General features: G+C 36.7%; 2 protein-coding genes and 1 long non-coding RNA gene across 4 annotated transcripts; 1 reads left to right on the top strand and 2 right to left on the bottom strand.

Annotated features, from left to right (window-relative positions):
* Nucleotides 1-1,069: 1,069 nt before the first annotated feature.
* Nucleotides 1,070-19,472, bottom strand: tom1l2b (target of myb1 like 2 membrane trafficking protein b). 2 transcript variants are annotated; one of them, XM_026276828.1, is made up of 15 exons: nucleotides 19,350-19,472; nucleotides 18,681-18,765; nucleotides 18,245-18,323; nucleotides 17,967-18,116; nucleotides 17,025-17,159; nucleotides 16,735-16,908; nucleotides 16,526-16,642; nucleotides 16,257-16,390; nucleotides 13,989-14,037; nucleotides 10,283-10,448; nucleotides 10,048-10,162; nucleotides 7,513-7,585; nucleotides 4,636-4,695; nucleotides 4,153-4,186; nucleotides 1,070-3,243 (listed from the first exon to the last, which is right to left on the bottom strand). In XM_026276828.1, exons 1-15 carry the CDS (start codon nucleotides 19,399-19,401, stop codon nucleotides 3,089-3,091), a joined length of 1,578 nt encoding a protein of 525 aa, XP_026132613.1. In that variant the 5' UTR covers nucleotides 19,402-19,472; the 3' UTR covers nucleotides 1,070-3,088. The 2 variants fall into 2 exon arrangements, with proteins under 2 accessions (XP_026132613.1, XP_026132614.1); XM_026276829.1 differs by lacking the exon at nucleotides 4,636-4,695.
* A 1,690-nt stretch (nucleotides 19,473-21,162) lies between these two features.
* Nucleotides 21,163-23,397, bottom strand: atpaf2 (ATP synthase mitochondrial F1 complex assembly factor 2). Its single transcript, XM_026276827.1, has 8 exons — nucleotides 23,000-23,397; nucleotides 22,866-22,910; nucleotides 22,601-22,749; nucleotides 22,324-22,421; nucleotides 22,094-22,174; nucleotides 21,876-21,988; nucleotides 21,684-21,799; nucleotides 21,163-21,589 (listed from the first exon to the last, which is right to left on the bottom strand). The coding sequence occupies exons 1-8, from the start codon at nucleotides 23,133-23,135 to the stop codon at nucleotides 21,452-21,454; spliced, it is 876 nt and encodes a 291-aa protein (XP_026132612.1). The 5' UTR covers nucleotides 23,136-23,397; the 3' UTR covers nucleotides 21,163-21,451.
* Nucleotides 23,398-24,690: 1,293 nt separating this feature from the next.
* On the top strand, nucleotides 24,691-25,433 carry LOC113112229 (uncharacterized). The gene is made up of 3 exons (XR_003293401.1): nucleotides 24,691-24,890; nucleotides 24,980-25,078; nucleotides 25,372-25,433. It is a non-coding gene; the product is annotated as an uncharacterized LOC113112229 (long non-coding RNA).
* Nucleotides 25,434-27,440: the final 2,007 nt, after the last annotated feature.

Below are 27,440 nucleotides of genomic sequence, written 5' to 3'. Positions count from 1 at the left end.
AAGCGGAGGAAGAGAAGTCAGCAGAAAATTCAGTCTTAAAACTGAAAGCCCTATAATCAACATAACATGCATCTTCAGTAGACAGTCAGGTAACAGATCACCATCTTGGTATAGTTTATTGGAGTTCAACACATGCATGAATCAAACAATACAGAGAGCAGCTTGAGGTATTACAACAGGTAAGCACACAGACCAACACAAGTACAATCTGTAAAACCAAGATTGACCAGAGAAATGATCACCTGCTAGAGAGTACAGCTTATTCCATCCCTTCTTTCTCTCTCTCTCTCTCTCTCTCTCTCTCTCTCTCTCTCTCACACACACACACACACACACACACACACACGTTTGTTTTTGTGAAAAGTGGGGACATCCCCTAGGTGTAATGGTTTTTATACTGTACAAACTGTATATTCTATCGCCCTACACCAACCCTACACCTAACCCTAACAGGAAACTTTGCTCATTTTTACTTTCTCTAAAAAACTCATTCTGTATGATTTATAAGCAATTTGAGAAATGGGGACATGGGTCATATCCTCATAAGTCACCATCTCCTTGTAATACCGGTGTCTTACCCATGTCATTATACAGAGTTGTGTCCTGATAGGTCACAAAACCAAGAGCATGCACACACACACACACACGCACACGCACACACACACACACACACTTTTCTTTGTTGAGATGTGTCCTTTTAGAAAGCTAGATTCTCTCTTTCCTGTCCCTTGGTAAATACAGAATAAACACGGTGTCTGCAGCAGACATCAGTATATCAGGAGCTGTTGTTCACACAGATACAGAGACACGCACACACACACACACACACACAACTCCAAATACATATCAAAGAGAAGAAAAGTGCCGTTCCTATAAAGAAATGCTCTCAATGGTACAAAAGACATTGGCATAACCTGACCATATAGTGGGCATCACTTTTGTCTGATTGCAATAAGTCAGTCAATTAAAAAAAAAAGGAAACTCCAAATCTATGATTTTTTTTTATTTTTACAGTCCCTCCATTCTAATATACAGTAACCAATACTATCTTCTGAGGAAAAAAAAAATGTTCTGCTTTCTCAAACTGTACATTAGAGACAATTTCCAGCAAAAACTTTTTCAAATAAATCAAGCTCTAGTGCAGCATTAAGTGATGAAATTGCACAATTGCTGAAAAATTCATTCAATGTGATGCTGAGAAATGGATAAATAACTTCACTTAATCATGTTTTTATTTTATTTTTATCCAGGATGAAATATTTCAGTGATAGTGTCAAAATCAGTGACCACAGCATTTAAATGGGATGGTTAACATCCATGGGAGGTCAGATTTGAGTGTATTTTAGCATACATATTAGTAATGTAGAAGATGATACAGATCTCATGAAAGAAACTAATCAACTGTGTCCCTCAAATCTCCTGTTATCAACAGAAGTAGCCATAATATTTTAGTATTAATGCTTGTACATATTCGAGCTGCATCCCTTCTACAGCTATCCTTGAATTTCTTCTTAGATCTTCTCAAGTACACCTAACTAACAAGACTAAATCTCACTGACACCTGATCCCTAAACTGTTTCCCTTACAGCTCCGGTCCACAAACACAGCATAATGAACTCCCAATAATTCTGCCAAAGGCGGCGATCCTCAAAATCCCAGTTTTCAAACTGAAATTATGAGTGCAAGAGGGCCAAAGCTTAGTTACTCATTAGATCTGGGCTTCTTAATACATATTGTGTGTAGTGTAAAATCATAAATAATCAGCCATGCAAAAGTGCACTGTCCCTTTGATTTGTGCTCACCTACATGAACAAATATAATCAAACACAAACACAACTAAAACTCCTCTGGACATTAAAAGCAATATATGTCTTAAGTTAGTCGACTTTACACTTAAATTATTTGCCAAGGTTAAACATTTGGTCCGTCAAAACAGTATGTACACAACAGCACTCAAATGAAAATATTACATCAGCACTTCACCTCACTAAACCAAATCTCTGATTTTTAAATGACGTTAAATGACTAAGTGGACCACAACCAGTTCTTTAAGGCAGATCCATTTCATTCTCAATAATAACAACATTACGCTCGACACCACTTCTGCTGCAGTCGTGCAATGTAAAATCCAATTTAAACTGCCTCGCAGTCACCATCAGTTCTCTGGAAACTCCATTTGTTTTCGGCCTCGTAATAGACGGCGTCGAAATGAACGACAGCTTAAATTTTATATTTGGACAAAAGCTCTTTTAACACAGCCCAAAGGCAAATAATTCCTTCAGTGCAAATTCAATTGAAATGCATATTTTTGTTCCTATTAATCATTTCTAATAGGCAATGAATTTGCCAAGTAAAATAGCATTTAAAAGTATCTAGTGAAATATTAGAGATGTGGTACAGACATGTCACATCTGTCAATTTTAAGCAATTAATTTTAATAAATAACGACTATGCTTAAAACTTATTTAATAACTGGTACTAATTTCTGATAATATAACACAATCTTTAAATTTGCCAGCTGAACCGCTACCATTAGCGGTCACCTTGTCAGAGGTATTAATTGGAAATTTCATAAATAATCCTATGTATAACATCCCTTTAAAGCAGATCAACAGGTAAATAAAACGAAAAAAAGAAAGAAGAAGAAAAAAAAAACGATTATTAGCTCCCTTAACAGATAATTAATGAGGAAAGCGAAGTTGGATTATCCAGCTGTTGCATGCAGAACCACAGTGAACACAAAGTTAGACATGACCGGATCTGGTAGTAGACATTGCAAGAACTTCCTTGCTTTATACCACAAATATCAATTAAAAAAATAGACACTGAACTCTCGAACCCACAAGGAACAGTATGCTTTTAAAGGGAGTTATGAATGGATCTTATACAGTATTTTGAATGGAATGAAAACTTGGTAGAGTATGAAAATGTCCATTATGAAAATGTCTAGAACATGAGATTGTTTTGATCACTTCAGTTGTGGTAGTGTTGATTGTGCTGGAGAAGCAGGAGAGAAAGAGGAGACGCTGATGAATCTGCAAAGCGGCTGACCCATCACTTCCGCATGAGCAGAGGATCTAACACTTATCTACAAGGCAAAGACAGGGTCCTCAGACCTGCCTGCCTTTTTGCTCGCATTCGCAGAAGCGCCGGCAGCAGCTGAAAGCTCGTCACTCGGGGGTGTCGGCATCTTGGGCACCATCTCTGATGCTTTGGCTCTCTCCTCCAGAAACTTGTCAAACTCTGGAAGACAGTTTTCATGGGGAATTTAAAGTCAAAATCTGCATATAATTGCTGGGACTATGAACAGATAAACACTACTGTTCAAAAGTTTGGGGTTGGTTTTTAATGTTTTTTTCTTATATTCACTAAAGGATGCATTTATTTGATTTAAAATACAGTAAAATGGTAACATTGTGAAATTACCATTTTAAATCTGAATACATTTTAAAATGCAATTCCTGTGATGCCAAAGCTGAAATTTCAGTGTTGTATCATCATGCAGAGATGATCTTAATATGCTAATTTGCTGCTTAAGAAACAGTTATTATCTACAGTGGCCCAGTAGTGCACAGCAAAACTAAATTAAAAAAGCAAACACAAGCTCACAACACAACAACATTAAGCCACAACACAACGGGAATGCTCCTGACCACTAGGGGGCAGTTGGTGCAGAAAGAGCAGAGCTAAACTGTCCAAATCAAAAATATTATTGATTTACTTTCTGCTCGATTCATGAATTAAGATTATAAGGATATCCAAACATTCAGTAAAAACATGTTATTAATTTAAAAATCGATTACACATATTAAGATCAATCACTTACATTTACGTTGGGTTGTGAGCTTACATTTTAATTGTGTTGTGTTGTGCACTACTGGGCCACCGTATTTATCACAGTTGAAAAACCTTTTGTGGAAGACATGATGGAAACCAGGTTCTTCAGTGAATAGAAAGTTTAAATAAAGTAGAAACAGAAATAATAGGCAACATTATAAATGTCTTTACTGTCAGCTATTGATCCATTTAATGCATATTTAATGAGTGTTAATTTCTTTAAAAACAAAAACAACAAAACCTGCCCCCCCCCCCAATAAAAAATACAAAAATACAATTTCTGAATGTTAGCATAAATCAAGTAATTCTTCATACCTTCACTTGTCACACCCTCTTCTTCATCTCCTTTCTGAAGGAAAGCGGAAAAAGGGTTAAAGATTTCAGTGCATTAAGGTTTGCGCAAAAAGATACACCAAGAAACATGATCATTTTTTCTCTTCAAAATTACCTATTCTTCATTTAACCAAATTACATTACCCAAAACATCCAAAAGAGTCATTAGTATAGAAAATAAGCGGTAAAGCAAGCAAGAGTCTACTCACTATGCACAGTGTATATTTTAATAAGTTAAAACAATTGTGAGAATATCCCAGAAAAGTAAGGAATGCAGAAAAACCATACAAGGAGAATCGTTAGTGACCCCAAAAAGAGGATAAAGGGAAATCAGCCAAAAACAAAAAGGCAAACAAAAAGAAAAATGTGGTAATAAGGGCATATTCCTTTTCAGACAAATTGCTCAAATCCTAAAGAAGAAGAAAAAAAATTCAATAAAATAAACGAAAGGACAGGAAATCTCACCACATCAGCACAGAGCCACTCCTCAATGTCATCCATGACAGAGGACTGGTCAAGAGCTGCCTATGGGCCCAAACCATGGGCCGGAGCAAAGCAAATAATAAATAAAATAATAATCCCAAGAAAACATGACAAAACAAACGAACAACAAAAAACAAAACAAAAACAATATGACTTCAACATAAAAGTCTTAATCAAAACAATATTAGCAAACTACCCCCCAAGTGTAGACATGTGGTAATTGCACTGAGTGTCACAGCACAATACTGTAATTCAAAATTATGTCATTAATAACTTACCCTTATTCCTTTCCAAACCAGTAAGACCTCCGTTTATCTTCGGAACACAGTTTAAAGGGGGGGTGAAATGCTCGTTTTCACTCAATATCCTGTTAATCTTAAGTACCTATAGAGTACTACTGCATCCTTCATAACTCCAAAAAGTCTTTATTCTTATTATATTTATAAGAGAAAGATAGTCTGTACCGATTTTTCCCGGAAAAACACGAGCGCCTAGAGGCGTGACGTGTGGGCGGAGCTAAAGAATCACGAGCGCGAGTAGGCTTTTGAGTTGAGAGCATGTGGAAGCTGTGACACAGATCCAGAGGCTGAAATTTAACAAGAGCAGCATCAGCAAAGGCGTCTCTGTGTGGTATGTACTGAAACTGTATATATTTGCTTAGCGGTTTTGGAAAATGACTAAGTTCCACTTTATGTCGTCTTTTTTTTTTTTTTTTTTTTTTTTAAGCTGTACATGTGGAAAGTGCAGTTTGATGACAACATCGCATGTTGTTTACTTGATGTGCTTACGCGCTGATAGCTAAGTTAACAACACAGAGATATTTGAAGCAGTCTTACTCACCGCATGCGGTTCCAACACACAATCGTGACCCTTTTCCGTTGGGACTGCATTATCCTTAAGAAATAAACGATGTGCAATCCGAAATGCAGGAAACAAACAAAAACACTTGCACAACTCTGTTGATGCTCTGTAAAAATAAACTCCATCCACTGGTCCCTTAATGCTGTTTCTCTTTTGGTAATCTGTGCAGGGTTGTCTTGCCCTGGCAACCAAAAACACACTTCTTTTGTGACTTTTCGCGACGCTCTCGCTCTGATCAGGCTGTGCTAAGCCTCTCAGTGCTCTGCTATACTGGAGCGCGCGCTCTTCTTAGGACCCATATAAGGAAATTCCGCTCCATCTAACGTCACACAGAGCCATACTCGAAAAAAACTTTCCGAAACTTGTGACAAACCGGAAGAGTTTTTTTTGGAACAAAAATACTCCTTCAAATGTACAACTTAATTTTTTAAACTTTGTCCATGTTTAGCATGGGAATCCAACTCTTTAACAGTGTAAAAAACTCAGAATGCATGAAATAGCATTTCACCCCCCCTTTAAGTTATTTTAGATTTAGTCCAAGAGCTCTCAGTCCCTCCATTGAAACTGTGTGTATGATCTACTGTCCATGTCTAGAAAGGTAAGAATATCAAAGTAGTCCATGTGACAGAGAACGAGGATGAGTCAGTCTGCTGTTCGTTAACTCTCTCACAACAGACACTGAAGAGAAGACAATGCTGAATAAAGTCATAGTTTTTGCTATTTTTGGACCAAAAAGTATTTTCGATGCTTCAAAAAATTCTAACTGACCCTCTGATGTCACATGGACTACTTTGACGTTTTTCTTACCTTTCTCGACATGGACAGTATACCGTACACACAGTTTCAATGGAGGGACTGAGAGCTCTCGGACTAAAGGCCCGTTCACACCAAGCACGATAACTATAAAGATTATGATAAAAATATAGTTCTAAAAATCGTTCTCAACATTAAAGAATAGCGGAGTCCACACCACAACTATAACGATAACGGCAAAGAGAAACGATATCGTTGGAATCACTTTCAGAACGATTTTTTTTCCTGATGAACGATAAAAACATTGCCAACCAATCAGAATCAATCCTGCTGTAATGAGCTCAAGAATTTAAAGCAGCAGACGCGCGTCTGCTTAGAATACACAGATAATATCATTCGCTGGTGTGGACGCTAATATCGTTATCTTTATAGTTCTCGTTCTTGGTGTGAATGGGCCTCAAATCTAAAATATCTTAAACGGTGTTCCGAAGATGAACTGAGGTCTCACGGGTTTGGAATGACAGGAGGGTGAGTTATTAATGACATAATTTAGATTTTTGGGTGAACTAACCCTTAAATGTCACGTTCTTCTCACTTACTAATTTAGAGTTTTTGCTTCACTACATACATTGATGTTGTACTACGTACCTTGGTATCCTTTGAAAATAGCCACAATTCGTTTGCCTTTTCAACCATTCCAAAATAAGTATCTCAATATCCAGCTCTATGATGCCTCTTTCGGTGCGTTTACATTTGACAACATCAACATCTATCTGGATTACCGATCGGATCTGTCTTTCCCGTTTTCTTTTGAACTGCATTTTCAGTCACAGGACATTTTACAAATCAGAGATAAGTATGTAGGAGTCTCAATAGTCTCCACACAGGTGTTCTCCATCTTTTTTTCCTGACAGTTCACGAGAGAGGGGTGATGTTGACCTCCGAACGTAGACACGATTGGCTGGATTGCGTTTACATTACACAGAGATCCGATCACAATGCATCCTTCGACTACCTCTGGACCAGGACATGCTGATCGGATAACATTCCAATCAGAAGTGCATTTACACTTCCCTTTTCAATGTGTATGTGGACAACGTCCAGATCCAGGTCGCATGTTAAAGCCAAGTGTAAACGCAGCCTTGAACGTTGAAACAATGGTTCCAAATGCACATATACTGATGGAAAAGGCAAGAAACTGACCTAAATTAAAAATACACACAGAAAGAGTTAAAGAAAACTCACCCCAGTGTGTTGTTGTCTGACATCCAAAGTCGGGGCCACTCCACTTGAAGCCTTCGTGTCTTCGAATGGTGCGCTAATAGTTCAAAATGAGCAATGTTAAAGCTAATACAACACAACATCATTTAAAATAAATTGTATCATAATATTAGGGAACAATGCCTCTTTAAACATTTATTTTATAATAAAGATCTGCTAATTTATTATTTCAGACAGCATGATTTAGTATTTTACATGAAAAGGGGCCCCTTCTGTCTAAGTAAATAAACACTTTAAAATTGAAAGTGTAAAACAAATGAATGAATGACACTAATCTGGCATAAAATCTTACCATTTGAGACCTTCTAGCCCTAGACAGGCGGTCATCTTTTAAAGTAGTGGGGAAAGATGAAATTGACCTTCTCTTAAATTAAAATTTAGTGTCATTAAAACTGAATTTACAAATGTTTCCATTTATTCCCCTTAATAAATGAAATATTGAATGATGTATCATCATAAAGCTATCTCCAAACTGAACAAAATTAATACGTAATAGCACACTGCTCGTAAAGGGATACTCTGTGAGTCTTACAATGCAAGAGTACAGGACCTCCAAAATGGATGCTTAAAAAAAACCACACAAAGTGAACACAAAAGGAAACCACACAGCTAAAGTTTATAAATCAATGTTTTCTAGATGGTAGAAGTCTGTTTTATGGGTTCTGACTATAGGTACGTGTAAGATAAATACTAATATTTGTAACTTTTTAAGCTATGATGCATCATTTTCAGCTAACTGCCACATGCATGATAATTCATCGGAAGTGATGGTTTATGGTTTAAAAAGCTGAATTTGTTTTGTATTTTTCTGACACACAACTATTACGTCGCTTAAGAAAACAATGTTCAACTGGGATGTTCAACAAAGTTCAACTCTTATGTAGGGATGCACCGAAATTTCGGCCACCGAAAATTTTCGGCCGAAAATGGCCTTTTCGGTTTTCGGCCGATAGACTTTTATCACCGAAACAACACGGCCGAAATGTTGTGATGACGCAAACAGAAACCGCGACCTGCACGTGCACCTGCATAGCAAAGACCACGAGCTCCACGCGACATTCATTTAACACCAGTGAGAACATTGTCTCTCTTCGTATTCCTTTATTCGCAGCACTAAAGCGTCTCCTAACAAAGAGATTAAGACGGACCACGAAGTAAAAACAAAGAAAAGTACAGTCTTATAGAGTCTGTTAGCACACGTCTCACTGAGATCTTTTCGGATCCTCTGCACTTCATCGCGAATGTGCTTGATCCGCGTTATAAAGAACATTACTTGGATGCGGAAATAAGGCAGCGCGCACGAGAAATTATCCAGGCCTCGCTGGATGCGGAGAACCCGCGTGGAGACGGAGAAGCGCCAAGTGCAGGAGACAGATCAGAGCGCAGAAAAAAAAGACTCGTCTCTGCACCAGATGAGTGGCATGCACCATCGTTGTCTGATATGTTCAGTGGAATTCTGCAAGAAAGTGCCTCAAATAATAATAATAATACGTTGGGTATTTTGTTCTTATACACACACACAAACATATATACATACATAATATCAGATTGTAGCCATATTTATGCTAGATTTTCTGCTAGATTTCTGCTTTAATTTGATAAAAATGTTTATTTATGCCCTGGCCCTATTTAAATACACTCTCTCAAATATGGCTCAAATGTCAGGCACATGACAAGCTCAACTGCTCAACAGCTAGATGGTTATCTGTCTGAAGTCCCCATCCCCAGAAGTGATAACAGTCTTGCCTATACTGGAGAAGTGATGCACTTTCTAGTCCCACATAGAAAAATTTCAAATGCACTTCACCTAAATGCACTTTGTTTTTATGAGAGAACAGTTCATTTTAAAACCTTTCTGCAGGCCAGTAGGCCTGTACATTATTATTAAATATACACATGAGTGGGATACATTTTTAGTTTGAATTTTATTTTATACTGTGCATTGTTGCAATGTGCTTAATAAATATTTACATCATTTGTAATTATGTATTTTTATGGGTTTTTTTTAATAAGTTATGTAATTGTAATTATCTTTGAAACTTTAATATTAATTTATGCAATTGCAATGTCTTAATTTTAGTAAAGTTAGTACACGGTCATAGCAATAAATGCAATGGTACTAATAATTGGCATAATTTATTTCGGTGTTTCGGTTTCGGTTTTCGGCCTTGGTTTTCTCTTTTTCGGTTTTCGGTTTCGGCCAAGAATTTTCATTTCGGTGCATCCCTACTCTTATGGATCATGCTTGTGTTGTGCGGATTATAAAGCATCAACATCGGAGGTACCGTAAAAGTGCATTATACAGACTAATTTTTTTCATTTTTAAATTCTTCAATTGTGTTCATCTAAAGAAATTAATTTATATACATCTGGGGTGTTATATGAAGGTGAGAAAATGATGAGAGAAAATTTTCTTTTCTGAGTATCCCTTTTGAGGAGGCATCTCACTCCATTACACATGATAATCTAATAATTACATGAAATAGATTTGTTTCATACTTCTTCCTTTCAGGCATGGTGCCAGTCCTGGTCTGGGCAAATGTGTCAAAGTCATCTTGGGGTTGACAAGTAGTCAATGAAGTCAAGGTGCCACTCACACTGTTGGAACCCACATCTGTAAAGCAATGGTATTCTCACATTAGTACAGACAAACACAGAGAGCTTCCCACTTGATATCTAAAATGTAAAAAAAAAAAAAAAAAAAAAATAGCGGCTCTAATGCCACCAGACTCACCCAAACCAGCCAGTCTGGAGGAGAGAGTGACTGGTGAGGCGGAGAGAATCGGAGCCACAGAGGGAGGCAAGCTGGATGGAGGAGTAGCACTGATCCTGGGGCTGACCACTGCAGGAGACCCTGGTCCCAGATCTATCAGGTTATCTTCTGTCGCCTCATTCAGGACCTGTGGATACACAACACCATTCCACCAGACACACATCGATTATGGACACTTTGTGGTGATGAGGTGATGTATTTGCTATCTTACCTTTACACCATGAACATTTTTGAACTGGTTTACATACAATAATTCTACTTTTTCTACGTACTTTAAAAAGAGAGACCCTGCAGTTAGGTATATAAGGTCAAGAGGAGTTAAGACAAATGGTTGGGATGTGCTATACACATTGTTTTCACCGGTTTCACCAACTCTTTTGTGAGGCTAAGTTCAAATTTGTAACTCGGGGTACACCAAGGATTGATGAAAAAGGTGAAGTTTTCAGACTGTACAGGAACATCGATTATTATAGTGGGCACAAGAGGAATCGCAAATGTGATAATGTGTTTCTCACAACATGTGTTTCTTCGCCACTTAGAAAAAGTTATGCTGCTGTAATCCCTCAGTATCTCAATTAAAAGCACTTTAAAACATGCTTTCAAAACCATAATTTGTTAATGTCTTACTACTACTACTACTACTACAACTACCACTACTACTCAAAAATAATACAATGATAACTCATGTGGATGACCTGGACTACATGTCCTTATCCTACTCCATAACACTTTGCACATAAATCTCGGTCCCCCCTATAATATCTTGTGTAGGGCTGAAAACAGTAGGAATTAAGATTCTGTGACAGTGAATTATGGTAGACTATATTAAATATGTATTCATGGATTAATGAATTTACTAAAATACATTACCACTCAAAACTTTGGAAGATTTTTAAATGTTTTTCAAAGAAAACCAAGGCTGTATTTATTTGATCAAAAATACAGTAACGTTATAAGTACTGTTTTTTTTATTTTATTTTAATATACTGTATAAAAAAATATTTATTCCTTCAATAACAAAGCTGAATTTCAGCATCCATTACACAAATGGCACATAAATAACTAAACATCAGAAATATATCATTTGAATATCCTTTATTTATCAGTACTGAATATTAACAGTTTTACTGCTTAATATTTTTGCAGAAACCATGCAATTTTTGTTTAGATTTTTTTATGAATATAAAATTCAAGAGAACAGCATTTTTGTGTAACAATTTAAAATCCTTTACTATCACTTCTGATCAATTTAATGCATCCTTGCTGAAAAAAAAAAAGTATTTAATTCATTTGTTCATTCAAAAATCTTCCTGATCCCAAATTTTAGGTAGTGTATGCCTCATGCAGTCCTGGAAATTACTACAATACCCTAAAAATATAACTGTATACAGTATTGTTCAAAATAATAGCAGTACAATGTGACTAACCAGAATAATCAAGGTTTTTAGTATATTTTTTATTGCTACGTGGCAAACAAGTTACCAGTAGGTTCAGTAGATTGTCAGAAAACAAACAAGACCCAGCATTCATGATATGCACGCTCTTAAGGCTGTGCAATTGGGCAATTAGTTGAAAGGGGTGTGTTCAAAAAAATAGCAGTGTCTACCTTTGACTGTACAAACTCAAAACTATTTTGTACAAACATTTTTTTTTTCTGGGATTTGGCAATCCTGTGAATCACTAAACTAATATTTAGTTGTATGACCACAGTTTTTTAAAACTGCTTGACATCTGTGTGGCATGGAGTCAACCAACTTGTGGCACCTCTCAGCTGTTATTCCACTCCATGATTCTTTAACAACATTCCACAATTCATTCACATTTCTTGGTTTTGCTTCAGAAACAGCATTTTTGATATCACCCCACAAGTTCTCAATTGGATTAAGGTCTGGAGATTGGGCTGGCCACTCCATAACATTAATTTTGTTGGTTTGGAACCAAGACTTTGCCCGTTTACTAGTGTGTTTTGGGTCATTGTCTTGTTGAAACAACCATTTCAAGGGCATGTCCTCTTCAGCATAGGGCAACATGACCTCTTCAAGTATTTTAACAAATGCAAACTGATCCATGATCCCTGGTATGCGATAAATAGGCCCAACACCATAGTAGGAGAAACATGCCCATATCATGATGCTTGCACCTCCATGCTTCACTGTCTTCACTGTGTACTGTGGCTTGAATTCAGAGTTTGGGGGTCGTCTCACAAACTGCCTGTGGCCCTTGGACCCAAAAAGAACAATTTTACTCTCATCAGTCCACAAAATGTTCCTCCATTTCTCTTTAGGCCAGTTGATGTGTTCTTTGGCAAATTGTAACCTCTTCTGCACATGCCTTTTTTTTAACAGAGGGACTTTGCGGGGGATTCTTGAAAATAGATTAGCTTCACACAGACGTCTTCTAACTGTCACAGTACTTACAGGTAACTCCAGACTGTCTTTGATCATCCTGGAGGTGATCATTGGCTGAGCCTTTGCCATTCTGGTTATTCTTCTATCCATTTTGATGGTTGTCTTCCGTTTTCTTCCACGTCTCTCTGGTTTTGCTCTCCATTTTAAGGCATTGGAGATCATTTTAGCTGAACAGCCTATCATTTTTTGCACCTCTTTATAGGTTTTCCCCTCTCTAATCAACTTTTTAATCAAAGTACGCTGTTCTTCTGAACAATGTCTTGAACGACCCATTTTCCTCAGCTTTCAAATGCATGTTCAACAAGTGTTGGCTTCATCCTTAAATAGGGGCCACCTGATTCACACCTGTTTCTTCACAAAATTGATGACCTCAGTGATTGAATGCCACACTGCTATTTTTTTGAACACACCCCTTTCAACTAATTCAACTAATTGCCCAATTGCACAGCCTTAAGAGCGTGCATATCATGAATGCTGGGTCTCATTTGTTTTCTGAGAATCTACTGAACCTACTGGTAACTTGTTTGCCACGTAGCAATAAAAAAATATACGAAAAACTGATTATTCTGGTTAGTCACATTGTACTGCTATTATTTTGAACAATACTGTATGTGCAGTTAGAAATCATATATCAATTACATGAAATGCATTGTTAATACTGTAAATCCCCATGTAGCCAATTTTATTTGAAGCAGTACAGGAACTAGTACTAGTGCAAGTAGAGGAAAGGCCAAAAAAAAAAAGGCAAGTGTCACAGACTGTGGGACAGGCATTCTACATGCTAGTGGAGGTTCACTGTCTAGACATGCTGGATAAACACAGGAAGATGTACCAGCCAAAACTGACATAACGTTTTTTTTGCATTTGCATGTCAAAAGTAAAAAAAATGAGATTAGATGACTTTTATACTTGCCTCCCTCAGCTAGCAATACCAGAAAATAAAAATAGGAAAAAAAAAAAAAATCACAAAACCGACCAAACCACACAATAAATAACACCAACATGCAATCACATCAGTTAATAACCACACAATGAAGTTACATCTCAAAGCAAACGTACCACACATTCTCAGAGCATGTTTTAGAGCAAAAAGCAAGCAATGACAGGAAGAGGAAACTATAAGAGTGACTCCGAGATGTGCTGTTAGCATGAACAATTACCTTATATGTGTTTGGGAAAAAAAAAAAAAAACCATCTTGATGATGAAATGATGCTAACACAGATAAAAGAACAACTCTCTTAAAGAAGACACAACCCACCCCGTTGTTTATGCCTTGAGCAGTTCGGCCAGATCGGAATCTCTCATATCTATAAAAAAATAAAAAAAATTAAATATTTAAAAAGCATGAAAAATAAGCAACCAGAATAAATACAATTTATTAAAACCTCACTCTAATTTAAAACAGACTTTTTTAATCAAGCATTAAATTTTGTCATCATTTACTCTCATGACATCCCAAAGACATTAGGTGCAATATTACATTGCAATATTGGAAATATTTGTGTTTTAAATATCATGAAGGCGAACCAAATGATACCACACAATCAACATGAAATTTGTTGCATGCAATGTCTTGATCTCAGTCAATTCACTATAAAGAAAGTGGAAGTACACAAAGCTTTCTAACCCTGCATTAATGGCACATATTCTCTCAGAGATGACAAGAGACAAGTCTTCTATATATGCTGATAACGGTACATAACGGTCTTACATTTGTCCCTTAATATTTCTCTTATGGTCTGTATAGTTAAAAACATTAGAAAAAACGTATTCAGCTTTAAACAGGTCTTTTATTTATTTATTTTTTAATCGGTGCATGAAATAAAACTGCTCTTAATTTTCACTGATGACTGCAGTGTTAATAATTTTAATTATAGGCCTATATTTCATTTTATAAATGAATATACCTGTTTTAAAAAAACATTTTTTAAAACATTTTTAATGAGGAGTAAGATAATAGCCTAATTGTTTATTATCTTCACAGCATGTCATACAGTAATGCGCTATGATATTACTATGAAATTATTAATCATTTAATAAAAAAAAAGAAAAAAAAAAAAAGAAAAAGTTACCTAATAATAGGCCTAATGAGAAGAATGTAAATCCTCTCACTACTGCCAATATTTGATGCTTTTGACAGAATTTCTGGCTATTGTTGATATGTGATACAACGCAACTCAACACGGGAAGGCTAGGGACCCACAGTGTGTGCCCTGTGTTCTAAAACAAATCTCATTGGTTCTCGTGATCTTCCACTATGTGGATGTGTTGATCGTTGTTTAGATGTAAACAAAAGCCTCGATTAAAACTGTTCATACAAAACCTTGGATTAAACTGCACTATTTATATGGATTCAGTTTAAAATGACATTATAACCTTTGATATTCAACGTTATATATCGCTAACGCCAGTATATCGGCTGATATTTGGCTTCTTTTTTTTTAATCTAGGGTTGTGCGATATGACGATATATATTGGATAGAAAAAATTTATATTGTTTCATTTTAAAGTGGTGTTGTAAAATACATTGTTTACAGTAATACTTTTGAATCATTTGGATGACTGCGATCTTTACACACCACCACGGGGCGTGAAGGGGAGACCGAACCAGATGGAGAAAAACCAGCCTGGACCAAACGAGGAGCTCGTTCCTAAACGAGGGACTACATCTGTATCACGGACACGCGTTTTTAAGCACTGCAGTTTTAAAACATTGAAACACAAACAACAGAGCTATATGTGTGCACTGTCTCGGTTTCTGTGTGAGGAGCACACGTTTTTTGACACTTCATTGGCATTGAACGATTACATAAAAACTCTTATATGGGTCAGATGAGCTGGAGTTTTTTTATAAGTATTTTTTTATTTAGGCTTGTATTAGTTTGATATTGACATTGGTGACAAGGAATATGAAAATTGGTGATTCTTTTATTTTGTTTTGTTTTTATTCGCTGTCGTCGTTTAACAGTTGTGTCTATTACTGATAAAAGTCTGTATAATAATCAGACAGAACGGTTAAACAAAGGAATTAAAACGGCTATACAATAAGTATTATAACCATTGTTTTTAAATTATTAGTAATAGAAAGGCAAACATAAAATGAACTTAATTAAACCGCACCACAAGGATACGTTTTCTGTGTGTATTTACGCATTGAATTTGAAAGAAAACAGCTCATCCTTGTGGTGCAGCCGAAACAGAGGAGCGCACGCAACCTGCGCTATGTTGATGTGGGGAGAGACAGAGAATTAAACTGTTGAATAAAGTCATTATTTTTGTTTTCTTCTCATAAAAAAGTATTCTCATCGACTTTTCTAGACCTTGGCAGAGTATTTTACTTGGCAGTCTATGGGACAGTCACAAGCTTCAAGGTTTTCATCCAAATTATCTTAAATTGTGTGCCAAAAACAAACAAAGCTTTAACGGGTTTGGAATGATATGGGGGTAAGTAATTAATGACTAAATTTTCTTTTTTGGGTGGAGTATCCCTTTAAAGAAAAGGTAAATTCATTGTTCTTCATCACACCTCTCATATCGTAGGAAGATGTTGTTGAGGTCATCGTTGACATGCAGGAGCTCCTCTGTGACTTCCTCATTGGACACACGTGAGATGAGCTCAACTATCCTCTGCTGCATGGCCCTGCACGTTCTGTTTAACTCCTTTAAACAAAGGAAGCAAACCATGTAACACTGTATAATAAAAACAGTCAACATACTGCTGCACCAACACTCCCTCTGGTGGTCTTCAGTAGCTCTTTCAAGCAAAGAAAACAAAAAAGAATCTGAATGAGAAACCTGGAGAAGCTCATGATCGGACGGATCCTCTTGACCAGGAACCATCTCGGTTAACATCTCCGACATCACCTTAGTGTTCCCACGCACAATGTCAAGCTCACTGCGCAGCTTGCAAATCTAGTCAATTATATTTTAGCAAATCATTATGCAATCCATGAAAACAAATGTTGATCTATCCCATTTAGAAGAACGAAGGAAGGCAGCAGTACCTGTTCAGGGGAAGGGTTGATGGGCCCAGACATGTGCAGATTGGGCATCTGTGGGGAAGTGTGGGTCACAGGGGCAGAGAAAGGAGGAGCAGAGGCAGGGTGAGGCTGTGGCTGTGGCTTGGGCTGAACTGGGGCGTTATATTTCTGCTGGTCCAACTCTGGAGCACTTTGCAGCTATTATCAACAGAGCAACACAATAAATGAAAGTGCAGAGATAGAGAGGGAAAGTTAAGTAAATGATAAGGGGCATAATATAACATAATTATAACATATCTGACTTCAACACCTACCCGTTGTGGTGTGTGAATGGGGGACAAGGTCTCCAATTCAGATCGAGGAAACTCTATACCCTTCCTCTTCATTTCTTCATACACGTGGACTACTCCAGTCAAATCTGGACTACTCCTGAAGGCATCTGCCCATGCCTGATGTACAAAGTACATGCAAACGTCATGTATGCTTTGAAATCTTGTAATTTAAAATGCATTAGAATAGCTATTAATATAGTTGATAACTGCAGTACACTTAGATCCTCTCTACTTTTACATTTAAAAGCTTGTTCAAGGGATAGTTCCCCAAAAATTTCTTAACACAAATAGATATTTCTTTGAATATTAAGTATATTGAGGATATTAAGTAAAGATCACGTTCCATGAAAGAAATTTTTTACATTTCCTACTGTAAATATATAAAATTGTATATATTTTTTAGATAATATAATTATATAATTTTATATATATTTTTTTAACAGCTATTACATAAAATATAATTCTAAAACACTGCTAGGAAGCTCAAGACACATTTTGACTTTTAAAAGGTACTGTTGGTACTACAATCAGGTGACGGTTTTAAATAATGATTTTTGAATGTCCAACAAAAAAAACAAAGCACAGACTTTACTTGCCTAGTTCTCTTTGGACAAAGTCATTCTAGACATGTTAATAATTTCATAAATAGAAACTTCTAGCATCACATTAGATGCAAGACCAAGCAAACTGAAGTCAACCTTGGTCATCTGAGCCAAACCTAGTAACCTGATCCACTAGGTTGTAATGAGCACAACTTCAGTGCCAATGAAACAATCGGATCTCCTTGACTACAGAGCATCAGGTAACCACCTCATGATGTACCTCCTAACACTCTCTATTAAGCCCTTCTGTTTGAAATATCATAACTTTCCTATCCTCATGTTGCATTTAACTTCTTGAACAATCAAAACATCCAGTCCATACCTGTATCAAAGCTAGAACTTTGTCCTGCACTATGGCAGGTGGGTTATTTTTAGGAGATATGATTTTCACCAAAACACCATCAATGAAGTCCCGGGTGGTGACGAGCGCATGGAACCGGTACCCACAGTTCTTTACACATGTCTCAAGAACCTGAACACATTATGGAAAATCTAAATGGACAGGACAATCTAAAAAAAAAATCAAAATGAACAGGATAATCTAAAAAATGGATTTTAGTAAGACTGCAAAGAGAATTGTTCCCATTGCATGCTTCTCACCGTCAACGTAAGCATCACCTCCCTGTAGTTTTTATTCCCATTAAGCCTCTTCTTTACAGCTCTTATAGCATCCTTAGGCCTATAAATCAGATAAATAACTAAATAACACATCCATGGTGCTAATAAGCAATCTGTTATGAAATTACAATGACAAGGTCAAGTGAATGAATCATCTTCCACAAGCAAGCATTGCCATGTTCTATAAATAACACATTGTAATGAGTTTATGTAATGCCCTGGACTTGCAATGGACTTGAATGGCCACAGAATGACTTATGAATGCATGATCATTCAGCCATAAATTAAATGTGCAACTATAACAATGACAGTATCTTCTGGATATGTAAAATTTTTGTAGGTTTTAAGGTTCAAATAACGTCAAAACAGAGGTTACTTAATTCAACCTGCTGTAATCCATGCATCTTTCATGTCTCACCCATCCTCTGTTTCATTGATTATATCACATATTTCCATATTCAAGGTCCAGTCTTCACTTTGAAGAGAGCCATCTGTGGCCCTTTCTGGGAAAGATAAAAAAACAAACTGATTAAATAATCGATTACAGCCGTTCACTAATAAGAGATTATGATTAATATAGGCACTAATAACATTACACTGAACTGTAAACTGCTGAGCAGTATGTGCTTGCATGCTAGTTATCTTCCAAAGCAAGACGTCAGTTTCTTTATACAGAGTGTCCATTTATAAGAGTTGATCAATAGTATGAATCATTAACACACATTATCTCAAGCTTTTGGTATGAAACTGGGTGTGAGAGATACACGAAGTGTCGACTGCCTAGCAGGCTAATACCAGCTGGTTAGTGAAAGTAGTATTTCAGCTTAACTTACTTAAAAGCGCCTCGCCTCACTATAATCAATAATTTAATTAATTTAGTATCTTTATTTTTAAAGACGCACATGTTGAGAGGTAACGTTAACGGTAAATAAGATCAGCTAACATTAATGAGCATTAGCTGTCAGCCAGCTAACTGTTAAGCTATCCATAAGAGTTTCTAAGCAGCGGCGGCTTACCTAAATGCATCGCTTTAAGCGTTAACTTGTTACTAACAATTTTTAACCATATAATTCCTTAAAAAACATACCAATGCACTGTCCCACCGGAGTACTATACGGGTTTCCCAGCAAGAACTCCATCTTGTCAACATACTCAACGACTAAACAGTCAATAAGACTGTAAACACTCAAGGCCCGCCAATGGACGACTCCCATTGGTCGTGTGATTCAAGGGCAGCAAAGCTATTGGCCGAGCATGCAGTCAGTTATTGAAATGGCACGCCAGCTAATTAAAGGGACAGCAGTGATTCCACTGACATGACGTTGCTTTATGCCGCGGATTTGATAATGTGGTTATGTAGCTAAAGCACTAAAAACTAAGAGCTAAAAACATACAGGTGCATCTCAATTAATTAGAATGTCGTGGAAAAATTTATTTTTTTCAGTAATTCAACTCAAATTGTGAAACTTGTATTAAATTGAATACACACAGACTGAAGTGGTTAAGCCTTTGGTTATTTTAATTGTGATGATTTTGGCTCACATTTAACAAAAAACCCACCAATTCACCATCTCAACATATTAGAATATGGTGACATGCCAATCATCTAGCCTTCAAAATGGTCTCTCAGTTTGGTTCACTAGGCTACACAATCATGGGGAAGACTGCTGATCTAACAGATCTGACATTGTCCAAAAAGACAATCATTGACACCCTTCACATGGAGGGAAAACCACAAACATTCATTGCCAAAGAAGCTGGCTGTTCACCGAATGCTGTATCCAAGCATGTTAACAGAAAGTTGAGTGGAAGGAAAAAGTTTGGAAGAAAAAGATGCACAACCAACCGAGAGAACCGCAGCCTTATGAGGATTGTCAAGCAAAACCGATTTAGGAATTTGAGTGAACTTCACAAGGAATGGACTGAGGCTGGGCTCAAGGCATCACCACACACAGACGTGACAAGGAATTTGCTGAAACACAGACAATGTCAGAGGCGTCTTACCTGAGCAAAGGAGAAGAACTGGACTGTTGCCCAGTGGTCCAAAGTCCTCTTTTCAGATGAAAGCAAGTTTTTTATTTCATTTGAAAGCCAAGGTCCTAGAGTCTGGAAGAAGGGTGGAGAAGCTCATAGCCTAAGTTGGTTTTAGTCCAGTGTTAAGTTTCCAAAGTCTGTGATGATTTGGGGTGCAATGTCATCTGCTGGTGTTGGTCCATTGTGTTTTTTTGAAAACCAAAGTCACTGCACCCATTTGCCAAGAAATTTTGGAGCACTTCATGCTTCCTTCTGCTGATCTGCTTTTTGAAGATTGCTGATTTAATTTTCCAGCAGGATTTGGCATCTGCCCAAAGCACCAAAAGTTGGTTAAATGACCATGGTGTTCGTGTGCTTGACTGGTCAGCAAACTCACCAGATCTGAACTCCATAGAGAATCTACTGTATGGGATATTGTCAAGAGGAAAATGAGAAACAAGAGACCAATAAATGCAGATAAGCTGAAGGTCACTGTCAAAGAAACCTGGGCTTCCAAACAACCTCAGCAGTGCCACAAACTGATCACCGCCATGCCACGCTGAAATTAGGCAGTTATTAAAGCAAAAGGAGCCCCTAACAAGTATTGAATACATGTACAGTAAATTAACATACTTTCCAGAAGGCCAACAATTCAATAAAAACATTTATTTTTTATTTATCTCATGAAGTATTCTAATTTGTTGAGATAGTGAATGGTGGGTTTTTGTTAAATGTGAGCCAAAATCATCACAATTAAAAGAACCAAAGACTTAAACTACTTCAGTCTGTGTGCACTGTATTTATTTAATACAGAAGTTTCACAATTTGTAATGAATTACTGAAATAAATGACCTTTTCAATGATAAATGAGATGACTCAGTCAGATGTGCACATGATTACAATTTATCAAAATTTTCCAACATATTAGCTAAACAGTTTCACAGCTTTGACATTAAAATACTGGGATTTAGTATTTACAGTTTTTCCATTTGGCAGCTGTTGAAACTAGTAATACATATCATGACCTTAGACATCTATATTATTGCTCAAAACATAACTAAACAGCAACAGCATTGTAACTGGTGTCACTGCAGCTTGCAGTAAAAAAAAAAAAAACACTGGGCAGAGAAATCAAAAATCAAATTTTTTTTCAGTCTCAAACAGTGCCTTTTGGCATTATTCCTGTAAAATTTTTCTCTTTACAGCTGCGCTTTCAGAAGAAAGATGCACAAACATTGCACCAGCAGCTGTTCGTGCTCGCAACTCATACATGTCATAATCATGAACCCATTCCACATTTCCCCATTGCTGGATCTAAGACAGAACAGAACATAAAGAACAGTAATTACTGATACGGGTAAAAAGCAGTAAGTACTAAACAGCTGGAACAAACTAAAAGCTACCAAACCTGGTATTCTTCCTCAAGTCTGGACAGAAGAACTGCTTGTTCCACGCTTAGGTGTTTGTCAATCAGCCCAAAGGACAAGACCAATGATTTCAGCTGAGAGATCATAAAATCAAGCCCTGTAGAAACAAAAAAAACTGTACCATTCAAATGGTCCTCTTCACATAAGATGCAAAATCACCACAGTATCTTTACCTGTCAGAGACCAAAAATTGTAGGAATTAAGGTGTTGACGAAAGGTCTCCTTAGTCTCCTCTGGGATTTGAGGGCCCAGTATACTGGTGGATGTGCCAATTACTACATTGTACCTAAAAATCACAAGATGCTCATATACGTCATTCATTTTTTATGGCTATATATTGTGGCTATTACATAATCTAGCTAAAAAGTGTAAATTATCTAGCCAAAATTACCTTTGTTCTATCCAGTTCATTACAGGGTCCCATTCATTTCTCTGAACTTCTACAAGTCCTGGAGGCTCTTCTACTCTGAAACTACAACAGAGACATCTGATTTAATGAAAACACAATATAAATAGATGCACTTAGGAAATGTAATACCATTTACCTTTACTGCCATTACAAGATAACGTTATATAAACTTTTTTTAATCAATTAAATGCCATCAAGTGAACAAAAAATACCAGATTGTGTCAGTCTCCAAAAACTTTAGAGCAGCTGAGATAATTTGTTTCTTCGTCCTTTGCGTTGGGTTATCAAGTGCTGTGTTGCAAAGGGTGGTCTGTATGGACAGAAAAACAATTAAACAGTTAAGATTTGAGATCTGGTAGGCATCGCTTGCTGCTTGTATGCAGATAATGTTGGATGCATCTGTTTCTAAATTAAAAAATGCTGCTGGGTGATAACACAGTTAATATACACAATGTAAGAACTCTACTTTATTTAATCAGGATGGCCTACTAAGTGCATGGTGTAAAACTTCAGTGAGTCCTTCTGAATGTCCCACTCTGTTGCAACAGCTATGGCAAGAGCTTCATTGGGCACTGTGAACAGCTTTCCACCTGGAGTCTTCATCTTTCGTTGGTCAAGGATTATTTCATACAAACCCCCTGTAGATGACACAAAACCTATTTTCAAACAGACATAACCTTTTCTTTTGTTAAATACATGTTTCTTTTTGAAGTTGTAGACTGCTATATGGGCATAAACACTGAATGATGCTCACCTTCACCTTGAGATATCGAGACATTCTCGTAGAACTTCTTTCTCTCTGCAAAATGTGATTTAAAGAACAAGATACCAAGCATCAATACATTACCTTTGTCTTTCTATAACGTTACTCTTCTGTAATGATCTTACCTGTTGTGGCACTGGCATATCTTGCCTTTTGTAGGTGTGTTGATAAACAAGGCACATGCTGGCCTTGAGGAATAGAAAATGGCCAAATGACCTGACCGAACTGTCTGGGATACTTACAAATATTCCGTAACATCATACTCGGAACGCTATATTACTCGTATCAATGTAAGAGTAACGTTACTGAAGCATTGAGTCAAGGTTAGAAAGCTGAATCAGGCGTTACTGCTAACTTGACAAATCATCGTTCATGTTTCAGTATGAATATGAAAACACAGGTATTAAGTATAATTAAGGTTAACTCAATTATTTAAGAACAAATAAATACTCTGACAAGAGATGTCACAGCATGCAGCAACGTGAAACCAAAGCGTGAAGCTGATGACTGTGACCTACACAAGGTCGTGGAGAACAATTCAAAATAAAAGTCCTTGCAGCTACACCTATAAACTACTGGAATTTCAGACTTATATTAGGATTTCAAACATTTCAAACATTTGCTTACTTCGATACAAATAAACACACATACACACACGCACACACACACACACACACACACACACACACACTATTTATTGCTATTTACTAGAATTGAATAGATTTCCTTTATAAAATATAAATTAATTATGTTAGTTTACTTTTTTATTTTCTACTAGGAAAGTGAGTCACTGTTTCGAAGTGCTCGAAACACCACACGGTGGTGAACCCTGCTGGTCATAACTGCGTAAATGCAACAAAAACCAGCAGGGGTTCAGATAAAAAATCGGCAGCTGGCAGCAGGAAGTGGCTGACATTGACAGCCGGAAGGCAGTAACTGACAGCCGGAAGGCAGTAACTGTCAGCCGGATGGTAGGCGGGACCTGCCATTCGGTGGGAGCCAATCAGTATCGACCAACGTGGGCGCAACCAATCAGATATAACTGCACCCAAACGCTTCAGTAATGGTTGCGATTGATCAAACGGTAAGTTCAGAAATTGGTCATCGGAGTAATTAATGTTTTTTTGCGTTGTAAGTTTGATTTTAATTGGTATCTTGGTGAACGACTTGGTAGACTTGGTGTCTACTTTGGTTTAATTGTTCAATGAAATCTAATTAGTGGTAGCAACGTTGTTTGTGTACCTTGTTAGGGGCCTACCATTAACTTCAAATTACGTTTGACGTACCATTAAATATTAACGTTTGTTAGCGTGTTAACAGTCTATTGAATAATATAAAAGAATGTTGTTTGACTGGAATGATAGAAGATACATTTGCAACACTAACCATATATTTTTGCATGTTAAGTCTTTCAGGAGATTGTGTGATATACATTAACTTAAGAGTTCTTAAAATAAGTTTTTTTTTTTTGCACTATTGAGGTGTGTTTTCTCTAATACTATGCATGTGCAGAACTGTTCTGTGTACCAGTTGAAGTTGTAAGCATGTGAATGCAAAACAATTTTTTAAATTTTTTTTTTATTGTTATCTATACAAAATATAATGGACCGGTTCATAATTCCTTATAACTTTTAGGTCTAGTTTCACAGACAGGGCTTGGATTAAGCCAGGATTAGGCTGTAGTTAAATTTAGAACATTGAAGTAGCTTTTGTAAACATGCATTTAGAAAGAAAAAAAACACATTACTGATGTGCATCTTGAGACAAAACCATGGCACTGACACCTTTTTTTTATTTTTTTTGTAATACCCAATAGTTGCCAGATGCTGTCCTGTTGAAAATTCTTCTTTACGTGATCCTGGAGGAGGGGTGATGCTACATTACTAAGTCCGTCTTTGGTTTGTTCCAAATTCAGAAGTCTGCTGTACTGTATACAGACTCCTTTCGAAAGAGGGCACAATCCAGCTGGCTTGACTGAGTATCTTCTTTTACAGATTTGATTAGAGGTTTAAAAAGGTGCCATAACAATACATTTCTCAGTTGCCATGTCTGAATGTTTATCTTTGTAATAATGCTGTTTTCATGCTCCTCATCTCAATATACAGGTGGAACAAAATGGAGAACAAGTCTAAGCCATGTCAGGAATTCAACAAAATGTACACCCTACAGACACTGCGACGAGGTTTACAACAACTGCTTACCAGGTGTGCAAATTATGCATGAAAATGTAATCACTGCTCTGTACATGATGACAAGATGCAATGGGAATAATCATTAATATGGCTGTGCATGCATGTCTACTGTTAATAAAGCAATTTAGGTATTAAAGTCACCAATTTCTTATGAATGGTAAAATGCAGCAGCTAGAGTTCTTCCTAGAATCAGGAAGTATGACCGGATTAGCCCAGTTCTGTAAACCCTGTACTGGCTCCCTATCAAACATCGTATAGATATTAACATCTTCAATTATATTAATCTGTTTCTTTCTTATTCGAAGGTCACTGCAGTCACCCGGATCCAGTACGTATCCAGACCAGATGGTGGATCGCACCTAGAAAGGACCTCTACAGCCCTGAAAGACAGCGGAGACCAGGACAACTAGAGCCCCAGATACAGATCCCCTGTAAAGACCTTGTTTTTTCTCCATTTTGTGACCGGTGGAGTTTTGGTTCCTTGTCACCTCTGGCTTGCTTCGTTGTGGTCACTTCATTTACAGTGATATCATTGACATGATTGCAAATGATTCCACAGATACTATTTAAACTGAACCGAGCTCAAGGATGACATCACTGAACTGAATGATAAACTGCCTTTTAAACTGACTACAAACTGAGTTTACTAATGTCCTTCTGCATTATTGACTGACACACTATTTTCCTATTTAATACTGTAAAGTTGCTTTGCTTTGAGCTGTATTATTAAAAGCACTATATAAATAAACAATGCTTGACTTGACCATGTTGCAAGAGGAAAATGAGGGGAGATGCACATCCACCCTGGGTTTTACAGTGATTGGTGCAAGATGCTGGAGAAGTAACTCTGTATACCTCATCAGTTCTGATCTAAGAGTCTTGAAAATACCTCCGGATTGTTGTTAGTGATTTTGATTGATATTTTAGTCTGCTTGCTTACTGGATATATTTTATACGGTTTACATTGTAAAGCACTGACTTTGACAACTTACTAACCCAGTTACAAATTTAACAGCTACTTTATACTATATATATATAGTTGTTTCTTGAAATACTACAAATATAACCGCAAATTATGATTTTAAATAAAGGTCTCTGAGAGACTTCTCTCTTTTCAGTCATTTGTGTATATAGCCTATAATAAATATACAACATACACCCAGTAAGTGCCACTCTCGTATATAAATATAAATTGTTTTATTTCACACAAACAATGATACATGCATAAACATTCAGCTGGAAAATAACGTTTAGCAAAATGATCTTATTTCTTTGTTTATATTTGATCAATATTTTAAATCAAATAATATACAATACTGACCTTTATACTTATTTAAAAAAGTATTAAACATAATCATAAGTGTATATAATTATTTATTTGTCTTGTTGCCGCCGGCAGCCTCCTCCAATTTCCGGGTATTAGCGACAGCTGCCATCCGGTTTTATTGGCAGCCACTTCCTGCTGCCAGTGACAGCCACTTCCTGCTGACAGCTGCCGATTTTTCGCTGAACCCCCTCTCACAAAAACTCAGGATGAACTGCATAAAACGGATTTCAGAAACCCATTCCAAATGTTTTATCAAAAGTGTAATATATTGAGTCTAATTAACAAAACATTAAATACCAATAAATAGGTAATGTTAGTATAATATGTGTTATTTTATTATTTACTTGTTTTGTTTGTTTTATAAAGCTTATTTAAACAGGCCAAAAATTGACTTTTAACTACTATTCTACATTTTAATTAGACAAATTTCTCATTAAAATGGCTACACATTTATAAAACTGATTCAAGATCAGGTAAACCATAAAGACACTGGTGGTCTTCACAGAGATCACCCTCCAGCGTCGAACCATTGGAATTTCAAAACATTTCAATACAGTGTGATGTAACAAAGTCTCGTTTACTGGAAATCGAAACTTTTTGAAATTATCCATAACTCAAACACACCAAAGCCAAAGGAAGTTAACCTCTTCTGCATCAGATGTCCGTTAGGCTACAGGAGTTTCGAATAGCTTTCCTTCCCATCATCCTGGTTTTCATCCGTTCTGAACATAGGCTGTACATCCCACTGCAATAAAAACTAATGGAAATTCTTGCAATATTGAGGTTGTGCTCCAGACAAACAAGCAAGCAAAATTAGCCTACCTGGCTGTGACCCATACTGAACCCAATTCTGTTTTGATCTGTGCTTTTCGTTTTATTGCTCCATTTTTTAGCTGTATATGAAATTAGGTCAAATCCAAAATAATTTCCCTACTTTTGTACCTATAGTTGTATTATTGGAATGTGCTATTATTTTATGTGTTTTTGCATAAATTTAGACCTTTTTTTGTCTTTCAACCGCATACATGCAAAAAAATTATAAAAATA

The sequence above is a fragment of the Carassius auratus genome, chromosome 12 (genome assembly GCF_003368295.1).
Source record: "Carassius auratus strain Wakin chromosome 12, ASM336829v1, whole genome shotgun sequence".
NCBI lineage: Eukaryota > Metazoa > Chordata > Actinopteri > Cypriniformes > Cyprinidae > Carassius > Carassius auratus.
Note: the sequence above shows the minus strand (reverse complement) of the source record. Positions and strands in the feature narration are given on the sequence as shown.